The 15,056-nt window shown below is 41.6% G+C and overlaps 2 protein-coding genes across 26 annotated transcripts in view; one reads left to right on the top strand and one right to left on the bottom strand.

The window, feature by feature from the left end:
* LOC109897366 (nuclear factor 1 X-type-like) overlaps positions 1 to 6,085 on the top strand; it is a 121,570-nt gene extending 115,485 nt beyond the window's left edge. For all 23 annotated transcript variants that reach the window (XM_031827632.1, XM_031827624.1, XM_031827628.1 and 20 more), the window contains one exon: positions 1,031 to 6,085. Coding sequence is in view for 11 of the 23 variants with exons in the window: in XM_031827624.1 (XP_031683484.1) it covers positions 1,031 to 1,045 (15 nt within the window). In the remaining 12 variants the exon portion in view is untranslated. The remainder of the gene's footprint in view (positions 1 to 1,030) is intronic.
* A 376-nt stretch (positions 6,086 to 6,461) lies between these two features.
* LOC109898616 (UV excision repair protein RAD23 homolog A-like) lies at positions 6,462 to 14,461 on the bottom strand. Of its 3 annotated transcripts, XM_031827646.1 has the most exons (10): positions 14,331 to 14,461; positions 14,117 to 14,227; positions 13,334 to 13,495; positions 13,053 to 13,213; positions 12,555 to 12,604; positions 12,229 to 12,356; positions 11,920 to 12,013; positions 9,096 to 9,226; positions 8,762 to 8,923; positions 6,462 to 8,611 (listed from the first exon to the last, which is right to left on the bottom strand). In XM_031827646.1, the coding sequence occupies exons 2-10, from the start codon at positions 14,180 to 14,182 to the stop codon at positions 8,498 to 8,500; spliced, it is 1,068 nt and encodes a 355-aa protein (XP_031683506.1). In that variant the 5' UTR covers positions 14,183 to 14,227; positions 14,331 to 14,461; the 3' UTR covers positions 6,462 to 8,497. The 3 variants fall into 3 exon arrangements, with proteins under 3 accessions (XP_031683506.1, XP_031683505.1, XP_031683507.1); XM_031827645.1 differs by having other exon boundaries at positions 14,117 to 14,447; XM_031827647.1 differs by having other exon boundaries at positions 12,229 to 12,350; positions 14,117 to 14,436.
* Positions 14,462 to 15,056: the final 595 nt, after the last annotated feature.

The following is a 15,056-nucleotide window of genomic DNA, read 5'->3' as shown; positions in this document are numbered from 1 at the left end:
TGGCCAGTGTTGACTGGTGCCAGATCCCGGCCGGCGACCCAGTTCTGCTCTCTTTTCACACTGAGCGGGAGAAACTCAATCTGAATACAGGGAGCGCCAGCCATCTCTCCCCCCGCTGCCTGTGGACTCTGAGTCCAGTCAGGAATAACAACAGCCTTTAGCAGCAGAGCCACACCATACTCTTGCACTATAGTACAGTACACTACACTACAGTACAGCCATGGACAGTCAGTCAATATAGCTGAGAGTATTTCCTCAATATGGCAAGGGGCTGACAACTGTTGACCATTGTTAGTGTGAGGAATGTGTGGGAGCCTCTAGTGGTCAATTGTGGAACTTAGTGTTTACTTATTTTCAATGGTACACATTTTAACTTAAAACTTCTTCAGGATCGGTAGGTCCCCCACGGGACGGTTGAGCTAACGTAGGCTAATGCGATTAGCATGAGCTTGTCAGTAACAACAACATTTCTCAAGACATAGACATATCTGATATTGGCAGAAAGCTTAAATTCTTGTTAATCTAACTGCACCATCCAATTTACAGTAGCTATTACAGTGAAATAATACCATGCTATTGTTTGAGGAAAGTGCACAGTTATGAACTTGAAAAGTTATTAATAAACCAATTAGTCACATTTTGGGCAATCTTGATACAACATTTTGAACAGAAATGCAATGGTTCATTGGATCAGTCTAAATCTTTGCACATACACTGCTGCCATCAAGTGCCCAAAATCTAAATTGTGCCTGGGCTGGAATAATACATTATGGCCTTTCTCTTGCATTTCAAAGATGATGGTACAAACAAACACAAAAAAAACACCAGATCTAATGTTATATTCTCCTACATTCATTTCATATTTCCACAAACCTCAAAGTGTTTCATTTCAAATGGTATCAAGAATATGCATATCCTTGCTTCAATGCCTGAGCTACAGGCAGTTAAGATTTGGGTATGTCATTTTCAGCGAAAATTGAAAAAAGGGGCGGATCCTGTTAACAATGTCCTCTTTTTTTCTATTTAACAGTCTTGGTTCCTCTGACATGACCTGTCTGCAAACCAGCGTCTAGAATCTTTCATTACAATTGGGAATTGAAACATGGAAAACAGAAAAATAACCCACAGGAAATTGCCCAACGATCCTTATGTCTCACATAAAAAGTAAAGCAACCCAGGAAATCGAGCATGATACTAGTAGAGGAACTCTGGACCCAATTGCCTAAACAGAGGGACCCCCCCCCCCTCCCCATTTTTAAGACGGGAGGATCATAGGATTTGGGAGAGGCAGAGGACAAGTCATCATCTCTCAAAACCACCGAACCAGCAAAACACGGCAACACAAAAAGAGGAACCTGAAGAGAAAAAAGGTCACCTTCTACTTCGGAACAAGGACACATTGTGCAATGGCTGGGAAAAGCAACTGTTCAACAGTCAAAAAAACTGATGTAGGAGTGGGGATTGAAATTGAAGGGAACATCCAATCACTCTCTTGAAGGCACAAAATACGCCATCATTTAAATGAGGTACACTCCCCACTGTCAAATCACCCACAAAACAAACCCATTAGGTTCCAGTGAAATATGTAGCAGTCCATGCTACTGTGATGTCTCCCTGTCACTCAACACACTGTCAATTGACCAATATTTCCCAGTCTTATAACCATTGACCTAATCAGCCCCACTACTAACAAGACAGAAACCATGCCAAAACATATCCTAAAGGTTGCACTACAAGCTGAATTAACACAAATCTCATGTCCACTATTACACCTACATGGCATGGGGGAAAAACAGGCTTACCTATGATTGTATTGTTATTATTAGTGAAAGAGAAAAAAACATGATATGAAAAGTCTCAGCCTACAGTTCAGCAACACAAGGCCTCCACTCTAACCAGCATCCCAGCAGAAGAACCCAAACCCAAGTAAAGCAAAATGCAATTGCCCAGTTCACTCTCGCAAAACTACAACTGCGACAATAATCAAGTGCTAAGTATACCCACTTTCATTTGAATGATGAATGCCATTTGTAACACACATATATACACACACACACCGGGCCCAAGTGGTGTTATTAAGTCTATAACACATGCTATTCACACGTTTCCAGTACACTCTTTTTGCCCCTTGTTGTAGACACAGAACCCAACACACATACTTAGTTAAACATACAGGCCTCTGCTTTAACACCCAGAACTACACAGCTGTAGTAGTAATATTCCCTTTTGCACAGAATTGTTTTATTTTTTGTTTCTTCTCTTATTGGACTTGTCCCTCTGAATTTGTCCGCTTTAAAAATGTGTTTGAATGACAGCACCTTATTGAGAAATACAGCGGGTGGGAGCGAGACTTCGAGTGGTATTGCCAGGAAGGGTGATTCTTTCAGTGTTCAGTACCATGTAGTGAAACAGTGACATTAGGTTGCTGAGGGCCCAAAGTCCACCTCCCTCCCATCTCCCCGAAGTTTACCCTTTTTGTTTACACTCCCAGACTGCCCCTGTTCCAAGAGCAGAGAGCCACGCTGCGGAGCAAAATGATGTGACATGTTTGTTCCCATGTTTGGGGAGGAGAGCCTGGGTTGAAGTCAGAGGCCATATTGAGATGGTCTGGCAGGGTGCTATGGTCGCCTCTTTTCCCTGACACGATCTCATCTCCCCATCCTATCCAGCCTGTTCGTTCTGTTCAATCAGCCCTTATAGATCAAACTGCCCTAAAGATACCTTACCAAGATACCTTTTGAAATCAAGAGGGAAAAATTAAATGAACACACTTAGCACAGCGCCACTTGACAAACTAACACACTCACATGCAAACTTACAGTATAAGTAGCAGTTACAACCCCCCAGCCCAGGCCAGATTGACTGTAAAGGGAAGTCTTAACATAGGGAAATCTCTGAGGAAACCTTTTGTTTTTAATCATTCACTTTTTATTTGAATTCCTAACATTACTAAGATTCAGTTCAACATCAGCTCAAATCACCAACCTCACAAAATAACTGGACTGCCTGGCCATGTACTTCACTGCAGGGAAACAATGTTGCCAGACGGCAACCATCTCATCAGCTTGATAGAGAACTAGCACTGCTGAATAAGAATTATGATGGCTATGGTGATTTATTTTCTAATCTATGGAAGTGCCTCTGTATTCCCATTATGCAATTTGTTAAACATGAATTCAGGTTCTTTTTCTCACATATAAGCTAATAGTGAATGGTGGTGAAATGCTATGTCTGGGGAGAAAAACAGTGACAGCTCACTGAATAATTGCAATCATCTTTATATATACACACATATATATTTATAGATATATACATTTTTTTATTTGCAAAATAAGCTCTGTGGCAGTCTAGTTATTTTTTGAAGCATGGCACAGTCAATTGATGCATCTTAAATATCTGATTAGAGCAAAAGTACCAGTCCCTACACCCACACCTACATCTAATAGCAAAAAGTTTCCATGGCAAATACTATAGATACATGATTTATATAGCAAACAATAAAATGACATTGTAGTCAAGGAAAATAACAGATTAGATTTTGGTTATTCTTTCTTGTTTGGGAAGTATTGTTGAAAAAAATGTATGTATGTTGATTGAGCCATGTGCAATGCCTTGGGTAGATAAATTGTGTTTGTCTGTTAGAGATTGTTTGAGGGTGTCACGAGAAAAAAGAGGCTAAACCCTCTATTTTTTTGTTTTAAGTCCACTAGCTCCGGGACTCTAAACACGAGGGCAGACAAAAAAAAATCCCAGTCTTTGTAAATTGAAAATGAGTTTTTATTTTATTTCCTTATTCCTTTAAAAAATTGTATTTGTAATGATTTGTTTTCTAAATCTGGGAGGGCTGAAGGAACAATTTAGCAAAACAAAAATATATATCACTAAATGAAACTGGTGCTTTTTACGAAATAAAGTACATTCAAACTCTATTATACATAAATAGTAATAAACAAAATTAAGTGTTATCATAAAGCACATTTTAGGAAACATGCATTATTCTATTTCTCTTTTTGTATTTACCAAGGGGGGAGGGGTTCATTATATGAAAAGGTTGTGACAAAAGGCATTTTTCTTCAACCTTTATCCCATAGCAGGAAGAGGACCGTTCTGTTTAGTTTGATTAGATGGTTATCCTGACAATGGGATGATGAACTAGTGGAAAAGGCCTGATGTAATGGACATCTGGGCCATGTCAGTATCACCAGAGAACTGACTAAAACATGACCTATTTAACAGATGAATTGCAACTTGCATCCAATTTTCTAAACTGTGGACATGTTTAAAACTGGCCAACCAAAGTAATCAAGTTTGGGACACAGACAAGATCTTCCCCATTTTGGGAGATGCATCAGATATGGAATCCATTTTTCTAAGTGTTAGCTCAAACACAAAGTGATTAACAGCGTTTGGAGAGATGGGAGGTGTAATGTGAAATACATTTTGGTAGGTTTAGTTGATTAGTAGACTCCTATCTCAAACCCAAACAAGAGGTGAGGGAGTATAAGGTGTATTTTGAGCACAGAAAGGATGAGAGCAGGTTTAAATCGAAGAAGTGAACCCTTCCCCCTTCCACTCCCAATCCGCAGTGTAAATTATTCTAAATATTTGTTTGGTGATGTAGTGTTAGAATCAGAGCATCTTAAAGGTTGTCCCTAAAAAGTGCCTTTTGTTCACAGACTCCATCTTGTAATCCTGAGTGCCCGTCTCAAAAAAGTCCCCTCCTTCATATTTCTTCTATATCCTCTCCTTCAAGCTTTTCAAAGCAGTATATATAGTACTAAAGGAAATTGGTGTGATTTAGTTATTTTTATTGTTGAATAATTAAGAAAAGCAAAAAAAAAAAATCTGTCTTGCTTGTCTTCCTGTATCTTGTCTTCTGTCTCTCTTGGACACTGGAGTAGTCTGTAGCTGCGTTACCCTCCTTATCCCTCCCCAAACCCCTTTTCTCTGAATGGAGGGGTAAAAAAAAGCTAAACTTTGTCTGAGCAGAATGCAGTTAGCTCACATGTTATTCTTGTCTGTATGCTTCACATTGTATACCATACCGATCTCTTCAGCTTCTCCATTGAACAGCTAATGTAAGTGAACAAGTTACACCGGGTGGGCTCTTGGGGTGTGGCGAGGAGAGGGTCTGTGAGGGTGCCTAGTTTTTCACTGGGATGTATTTGATAACATATCACAACGTGGAGATAAAATACACATAGGAATTTCCCTCAATGGGCAAGGGAGCTGCATGGCAACTGGGGTAGAATAGGCAGGTTTTTAAGTCTTGTTTTTATCAAAAATATTTTTTACAGAATTTGGATTTTCATATCTTATGCAGCAATGCTACATTGAGACCATTTAATGATGCACCTTTCTAGTGGTTGTATGAGACCAGCTATTAAAACAAGTGAAAAAAGTACCTGAAATGACTAAGCACCTTATAACAGAATGGTTCCAGCCCAGGTAGACTGGCAGGCTCAGATCCACAAGAGAACCATTACACCCATTTACTAGAACCCCAAATGAACAGTGAGAACAATTACAGACTAAAGTCATATGGTTCTATACACTGTACGTGACATGTGGTACAGTTAAAGCACCTCGAAATTCCACCAGCAAAATCAAGAGCGGGCTTGATAGAGGGCCTACTTGTTTCCTACAAGAATATGCACGTTTTTATTGTAAGTGATTGAAGCCAGCAGCAGTATTAGCCTTGACAAGTAAAGCGTCAGTCGAGAAGCCAGAGTGACAGGTTTCAGTGTGTGCTTTGCTTGGGCAGAACTTTGGTCCCTACCTATCTTGCCTTGCAGCACCAGAGAGCTGTCTCTCCCTGGCCCTCCATTTTTTGTATTTTCCTTTGGGTTTATTTTTAAAAGTGTGTAGGGCCGTGTTTAGTGTTGTGTAGAGTGAACCCCCAGCTGGCCTTGCCCCCCACCCCCTAAGCTCCCACCGCGCCCCTCAGTGCAGCTTCCCTCCCTCAGGAAATACACCTCCCAGAGCCCATGGTGAAATGCATGTGTTAATTACAGTTTCTTTTCCATAATAATAAAAACAGTTTGAAAAGAGCAACACTTGAATAAAAGGATGTTCTTGACTGTAACGCACCTGTTTCTGTCTGCTTATTTTCAGATTGCTGTTTGATTGGTTAGGTGGTTTGTCTGTGCTGGGGATGAGAACCCTAGAGTTGCATCATGTTATAGAGTGTGGTAAGAGGCCAAAATAGTTTCACTGCTTATCAGAAAATCTACTTACCAATACGGATAATGGAGGGTCAAGTCCACACGAGTAGCACTACTCATTCCCACATGATACCGAAATGCCTGGACTTGAACCGGAGTGTGTATAAATTACATTTCCTGTAATACTTTGTATTCCATAAGATCAAGTTGAGTTTCATTTCAGTTGGCCTCATTCATTGTCCAGACCAAGAATGTGGTGCATACGGGAGTGTTTGGCATGAAATAAAACATAAGAAGCCATGATATACTGATGTTTAATGAAGCTGAGCATTGAAGCGGATCATGTTGATGCTGTAAAATGCCAGTGTCAGTGAAAGCCTTGTTCACAAAAACAGATGCAGTCAAACATATTGTCATGATCACTATTCACTATTCCTTTAAAATAAGTTGGAATTGAAAATGTTGTGTTCACATGTGTATTTGTTTCAAAGTTCAAATAAATAAATCAAAACTGAAATTTTTCACTTAAGTCAAAAATGGCCTGAACTAAATGCACAATAAATTTGGTTTGAGTGTAATTGATCCTACTTGTGGCAAGTTGAAGGTGCCTGCAGGGTAAATAATAGCCATTCAAACAGTTTTGAAAAGAGAAAACAGGAAATTCTGTGCAAGGGAGTCAATACATTTGAATGCATCTGTTCAATCCAAACTCATAAAAGCTTGTCTCTTCATAGACCCATTAAACTCCTGATATGTTAAGTTAAAGAGAAAACATACCTTGATAAAAGTGAGTATTGATAAAACCACACATTTCTTGGTACCCTCCGTTCCCTCAGAAAACCCACAATAGCAACATCTCAAAACACTGAGAATCCTTAGTGTAATAAGGCATGTGTCAACCAAGCCCCATGTTTTACTATCTCAGTTGGAAACAGGTGGTTAAAGCTAGGCGATAGCCGGTTTAAACATCAGATTCACCTCATCACTAAAGACTGTTGAATAGTCTGAATAGGCTCATTCAGGCTGTGGATGATGACAATGATTGGCTATGACTGGGTCCTGGTTTAATAAAGACTTTATAAGGACAACCTTCAAGTGGACCCTTGTTCTTACTGGACATTTTGGGCTCTATTCAAACTGTAGTGCTGAATATCCGCTTTATAGCGCTATTGACAATTTAAAGGCAATGTTCCCGCAGTCGCCGAGACTGCATTCATAGTAAATGCTGCATATGTCAGCTCAACAGGGAATTACCCTTACATTTTTACACGATACGGGCTGAATCTAGCCCTTAGTGTCTCATGACCAGCTGGTCCCATTGTATTTGAGCTGCCCTTCGTGTGTACTATAAATCAGATCCTATGAGAAAGGTGGTGTGTCTACTCCTCAGCCTTGGGAAAGAGGTAATTGAGTAACTCCAGCATCCCAGGACTGGTCCCTGCCAGCTCTCTCTTCCCCCCTTCAGAGGATTATATGTAAAGGTAAGGTCAGAGTTGGTCAGCTCATCAGAGACATAACACTAGAGAGGACTGTGCACCTTTCAGCAAAACCTAATTTTCAGACACATATCCACACAGTAATGTACCTGTATGGTTATGTGAGCATACACACATCCATTTGTCATTTTGGTTGTTCTATACCGCTCGATTTACTCAGGATGTTGAGCATTTCCACACCCAGAGAGATCATGGATATCTGAGTGAAAACTAAAAGCGCTAGCTTTGAGGTGTAGTGAGGGGACCCCATATATAACTTAGCCTGGCCACTGGTGAAATGTACTTGCCTATATGACAATATCATGGGATGAGATGTGTCTTGCTATGTGGTTGGTTTTTGAATGGCAAAGGAAATGTGAGGGACTGGTGCAATCAAGTGAACAGACCACAAGCGGACTCTTCATGACCGTCAGTTTAGTTTCCCTTTCCCCTCTTGCCTCAATACACCAACATTGTAGAAGTGCATCAAGGAGAATGTGCTTCCATTACAACCAGCTACAGCATTAACAATCTTAGATATGCATATCAATGACTTTGCACCTTAATTGAATGGCATCCACCTGTACACACACACACACACTCCGCAAAGCCTTCAGCCCCCTCCTTCCCATTCCCAAAGCTCTTCTAAAATCTCAATATACATCTGCCCTAAACAAATCCCACACATTCCATTGGAATTCAAGTGGATCTCATTATTCCTCTTTCACCCTTAGATCAACATATACTTTGTGTAGCTTGTAAGACCCCCCCCCCCCCCTGAAATGACCTGAAGATCGTTGCTCTACAGTGGGGTGCAGTCCTTGTGCTGGGCTGGAGAGGAGGGCAGGCCAGCGCCTCTCATTCATCCTCAAAGCCCTGGTTCAGGAGGAAGTTGGCCGCTAGGTTCTCGTTCTTTTCACATGCAAAGTAGGCCTGGATCACCAGCGCCTCGGGGAAACCCAACGCTTTTAACTGAGACAGGATAGAGAAAAAAACATAACATTTCATTACTATTTCTCACCAGAAAGGTCACAATGTATGCATTTCTTAGCTAGTCTTCTTGTCAGTTGAAGCCATCTTATGCCCTAAACAGTGCATTGAGAGGTCTTTAGCTCCCCTCACCCTCTCGATGGCTTCTTTCTCCTGAGGTGTGACCTGAATGTAGTTGACTGGAGCTCCCTCCTCCACTGCAGCACCCAGGTCCCCCACCTCAGGCACGTCTCCAACCTCCCCCGCCGGCTCATTCAGCATCTGGATGAACAGCTCCTGGTACTGGCTGATTTGCTGTTGTTGATTTTTATCAATGCGGAAAGATAGATAGACAGCAATCAGCAACAGGCAGAACATACATTGTGAAATCACAAAACCTGGGAGGCGTCACTATAGGGAGTGTGTGACGCAAGCTAGTATGAGTGGTGGTGCCATCAGTGTGTAGTGCATGGTGTATGTGTGTTACCTGTAGGAGCTGTGGGTTCTCCCGGCCCAGCTGTTGGAGCAGAGCTGGCAGCAGTGAGGGGTTCTGCTGGATCACCTGCCTCATGCTCTGGAACTGAGGCTGGGAACGCAGGAACTCCAGAGGGTTTTCTCCTGCAACACAAACAGAATATTTACAGAAGAGAACCTGTTGATACATACAGTAGATATAGATACAACACTTACTAGGGAAAATGCACATAAACCATGCCCATCTTTCTAACAATCTCATCTGATATGCAGTGCATTTGGAAAGTATTCAGAACCCTTGAGTTTTTCCACATGTTGTGTTACAGCCATATTCTAAAATTTATTAAACGTTTTCCTCATCACTCTCCACACAATACCCCACAGGTTTTAGAATTTTTCTGCAATTAAAAAAAAATATATATATTTCAGACCCTTTGCTATGAGACTTGAAATTGAGCTCAGGTGCATCCACTTTCCATTGATCATCCTTGAGATTTTTCTACAACTTGATTGGAAAGGCATACACCTGTCTAGATAAGGTCCCACAGATGACAGTGCATGTCAGAGCAAAAACCAAGCCATGAGGTCAAAGGAATTGTCCGTAGAGCTCCAAGACAGGATTGTGTTGAGGCACAGATCTGGGGACAAGTACCAAACAAGTTCTGCAGCATTGAAGGTCCCCAAGAACACAGTGTCCTCCATTCTTAAATGGAAGAAGTTTGGAACCACCAAGACTCTTCCTAGAGCTGGCCGCCTGGTCAAACTGGGCAATAGGAGGAGAAGGGCCTTGGTCAGGGAGGTGACTAAGAAACCAACGGTCACTGACAGAGCTCCAGAGTTCCTCTGTGGAGATGGGATAATCTTCCAGAAGTACAACCATCTCTGCAGCACGCCACCAATCAGGCATTTGTGGTAGAGTGGCCAGACGGAAGCCACAATTCAGTAAAAGGCACATGACAGCACACTTGGAGTTTGCCAAGAGGCAACTAATGGACAGCATCATGCCGTGGGGGTGTTTTTCAGCGGCAGGGACTGGGACACTAGTAAGGATCAAGAGAACGATGAACAGAGCAAAGTAGAGAGATCCTTGATGAAGAGCGCTCTGGAGCAGGTTAGGACCTCAGGACTGGGGTGAAGGTTCACCTTCCAACAAGATGCCACTAGCGTCATACCCAAGAAGACTTGAGGCTGTAATCGCTGCCAAAGGTGCTTCAACAAAGTTCTGAGTAAAGGGTCTGAATACTTACAGTTGAAGTCGGAAGTTTACATACACTTAGGTTGGAGTCATTAAAACTCGTTTTTCAACCACTCCACAAATGTCTTGTTAACAAACTATAGTTTTGTCAAGTCGGTTAGGACATCTACTTTGTGCATGACACAAGTAATTTTTCCAACAATTGTTTACAGACAGATTATTTCATTGTATCACAATTCCAGTGGGTCAGAAGTTTACATACACTAAGTTGACTGTGCCTTTAAACAGCTTGGAAAATTCCAGAAAATTATGTCATGGCTTTAGAAGCTTCTGATAGGCTAATTGACATCATTTGAGTCAATTGGAGGTGGGACCACGCAGCAGTCATACCGCTCAGGAAGGAGACGCGTTCTGTCTCCTAGAGATGAATGTACTTTGGTGCGAAAAGTGAAACCGGTACAAAAGTATCTATATTCACAGTAAAAAGAGTCCTATATCGACATAACCTGAAAGGCTGCTCAGCAAGGAAGAAGCCACTGCTCCAAAACCCCCATAAAAAAAACAGACTATGGTTTGCAACTGCACATGGGGACAAAGATCGTACTTTTTGGAGAAATTTCCTCTGGTCGGATGAAACAAAAAAATAACTGTTTGGCCATAATGACCATCGTTATGTTTGGAGGAAAAAGGGGGAGGCTTGCAAGCCAAAGAACACCATCCCAACCGTGAAGCACGGGGGTGGCAGCATCATGCTGTGGGGGTGCTTTTTTGCAGGACGGACTGGCGCACTTCACAAAAAAGATGGCATCATTAGAAGGAAAATTATGTGGATATATTGAAGCAACATCTCAAGACATCAGTTAGGAAGTTAAAGCTTGGTTGCAAATGGGTCTTCCAAATGGACAATGACCCCAAGCATACTTCCAAAGGTGGCAAAATGGCTTAAGGACAACAAAGTCAAGGTATTGGAGTGGCCATCACAAAGCCCTGACCTCAATCCCATAGAAAATGTGTGGGCAGAGCTTAAAAAGTGTGTGCGAGTATGGAGGCCTACCAACCTGATTCAGTTACACCAGCTCTGTCAGGAGGAATGGGTCAAAATTCACCCAACTTATTGTGGGAAGTTTGTGGAAGGCTACCCGAAACGTTTGACACAAGTTAAACAATTTAAAGGCAATGCTACCAAATACTAATTGAGTGTATGTAAGCTCCTGACCCACTGGGAATATGATGAAAGAAATAAAAGCTGAAAGAAATCTCTACTATTATTTGGATAATTCACATTCTTAAAATAAAGTGGTGATCCTAACTGACCTAAAACAGGGAACTTTACTAGGATTAAATGTCTGGCATTGTGAAAAACTGAGTTTAAAATGTATTTGGTTATGGTGTATGTAAACTTCCGACTTCAACTGTATGTAAATGTGATATTTTTATTGTATTTATTAAAATCCTGTTTTTGCTTGCTATTGTGGGGTATTGTGTGTAGATTGATCAGGGGGAAAAAAACCATTTAATCCATTTCAGATTAAGGCTGTAACGTAACAAAACATGGAAAAAGTCAAGGGGTCTAAAAACATTTCCAGAATGAACTGTACAGTAGATGTAATACTATAGCAGAGATATAGGCAGATGGACTCACCCTCAGCAACAGTAGGGGTCTCTGTGCCTGTGCGGGCAGATGCAGGAAGCTGTGCTGGGGGATTAGTCTCTTGGACCGGACTGCTAGGAATGCCCTGGAAACACACAGCAGCAAATACTCAGCACATTGTATATGCTGCTATGTTAAAGATTCGTCAAATATGGTGCCATGCTGTACAGTGTAATTTTACATTCATGGTATTTTTGGGGGCTATTGTTCAGTGTCATTTTGCAGAGTCATGGTGTATGGTGCCTGGTTGCACAGTATTGTGTATCCTAGGTAGTTGTGTGGTGTGTTGACGGCTCTCACAGTGAGGAGGTATTCCACGGCCCGATGGGGGTTGTTGAAGCTGGCCCGGAGAGCAGCTACCACTCTCTCCCTCTCATAACCCATAGACATGATCTCTGTCAGCATGGTCTCATACTCCGCTCCTGTCACTGACCAAAAGAAACAAGTTGTTAACTATTTACCCGAGTTACAATGGACAATATTTACACACATAAACACTTAGCTGCTAGAAGGCATCTTACAAATCCCCATGCCCATACTACATGCTATCATCAATCTAGCAACACAGCAGATACATTCCACACTGATGCATTATTCACATAGCAAGATCGAAGTCCATCACTCACCCAAGGCAGAGGAGGCATCTCCCCCCTGAACCTCCACACTGAGGTCTGAGCTGCAAACAGAACGACAGGGTCAAAAATCCAGTCAACCCATTCAGTGGTATATTGTGGCCGTAAATAATATATGCCATTTAGCAGACGCTTTTATCCAAAGCGACTTAGTCATGTGTGCATACATTTTACGTATGGGTTGTCCCGGGAAATGAACCCACTATCCTTGAGTTGCAAACACCATGCTCTACCAACTGAGCTACAGAGACTTACAGGGGGTGTATTCAGTGAGATGAAAAAACTACAAAATGTTGCAGATAGAAATTTAATAAATGTTGCATGATGTTTAGGTCATATTTGTCCTACAGAAAATGTGTCTATGCAATGAGTTCTGTAACGCTCCACCCTCCTGAACAGGCCTCAAGCTTACTTTATTACTCTCTCCATTTTGGCAGACTGTCTACCAAATCATAAGTTAATATCAGTTCTACAGCTGTCTTGTCTGCCTACCTGGCTGGAGCTGGGGGCTCTGCGACTGTAGGTGTGGGCTCCTCTGGGGGGATAGGGATGGCTGCAGGGGCCGGGCCCGCAGACGACGAGGACCCAGAGTCCTGGACAGGGGCCTTGGGTGCCTCTGAGGAAGGTGTTGAAGCAGCTGTGGCAGACTTTGCCTAGATCCAGAGGAGATATAAACAGGCTATTACTGTTATCTATGTAGACAATCATGTAACCCCAAAACATGCTGGTGCAGCTCATTAAGAGTCCATGTAAAATGGATTAGGGAAATGTACCTTAGATACCATAACTACAACAAAATTCTTCTCGTCAATTTTGTAGTCTTTAATAGGTGTGTCATCTTGCAGGATTTTGCCAGCATATATGAGCTTCTGTCCAGACACTGGGAAGTTATCTTTTCCCCTCTCTGCTTCTATCTTCTCCTTCAGTGCCTTCACCTGTAGAAACCAAAAAGAAGTGCGACCCCAAAGTTGCTCGCTAACGCTGACTGTTTGAATTGCCCAACTTTTTACATTGCGGTTTACCTTACATGATGTAACTTAGCTAGCTAGCTATTTTCACTCTTTATGACCCAGCTAGTAAATGTCTGCTAGAATATTGCTAATTAATCATCCAACTGGACATGCATCACCAATAACTAAAATAGATGGCCATATTACTAGCTAGCTAGCTACGTTGTCTAGCTAACACTAGATAGTTAGCTAAAGCTAACGTGATGAGGGATAACTAACGTTAGCTAGTCATGTAGCAAGCTAACTGATGTTTTAGCGGATAATAACTTACATAGCTAGCTAAAAATGAGACTCAACATTGGGTTAGCAAATTGACACACATAAGCTTGCAAGCTAACTAGCTAAGAACTAGCTAGTTAGCTAATGCTAGGGGTGTCAATAACATCTAGCTAGCTAGCGTTAGCCTATGTTAGTTGTATTATCCGAATTGATAACAATCTGGGACCAATTCATTTGGTCTTTCGTGCAAATAACAAGAGATAGTTAGCCAAGCGGGCTAGATAAAACGCACACAGCTGTTATTATTATGAACAAATGGGCACTTACCGTTTGATCTGGGTCTATGTCAATTTGAATGGTCTGCTGTTGCAGTGTTTTTAACGTGATTTGCATTGTTGCGGTAGCTAACGCGGTTTCTCCCTTGCGCTTCAATTACAGCTGTGTTTTAAAATATTCAAAAGTAAAACAGAAATTACATTAAACCTCAAATATAACCACAAATATAACCACAAGTTCAAGCAAGATAATATTTATCCATGACCATGAGATGTGTCCATGAGCACTCAGCAAATCGCCATCTTTGATGACACCAAACTCAGAAGTAGGTGCAGTGTAACGGTTTGCTGCCCAACTTGCAGCATCGAGCGCTCTCTGAGTCTGATAGCTACAACCACTAACTGGTCAATCATATGAGTATCCCGGTGTAATCACACACCTGCCGTGCCAGTTTATCCAGGTGGTAGTAGGATCTACAATCTACTCTGCGAGAACAAATGATGCTTTGCATTTATGTCATGATCTGTTGACAGTTGTGACAGGTGCGGTGGCGACCAACTGGGTTTACAGAACAACAAATATACAATAAATGTACTAACGTTAGTATTTTAGTTTAGTTTACAGTCACTATGCAGAGTGGCATCTTTTCAATGAGGTACGGTCAGAGATTAATATTTCCATCTGTGTTAAGGTCCTCCTAACAGTATACGCTGATGAAGACAGCTTGTCGGTCGGAACGTTGGATATTAGGTTATTAAACGATTGAGTCTGCGCTAGAGTGTGCAGCTCTCCTTTTCTTTTTCAAAGGTCCTCCTAACAACCATTGCAAAGCTACGTTCGATCTGTATCAGATCAGCGTCAACTGAAGTGAAATGGGCATTTTACTTTCCATAATAAAATGTTACTCTAAAGTATCTTAAGAAGATAGAAGCTAATAAATATGTTTTATGTTTGCTGTATATTGTACAGGCTGTAAATGTGTCTGTACATT

The sequence above is a fragment of the Oncorhynchus kisutch genome, linkage group LG6, assembly GCF_002021735.2.
Source record: "Oncorhynchus kisutch isolate 150728-3 linkage group LG6, Okis_V2, whole genome shotgun sequence".
NCBI lineage: Eukaryota > Metazoa > Chordata > Actinopteri > Salmoniformes > Salmonidae > Oncorhynchus > Oncorhynchus kisutch.
Note: the sequence above shows the minus strand (reverse complement) of the source record. Positions and strands in the feature narration are given on the sequence as shown.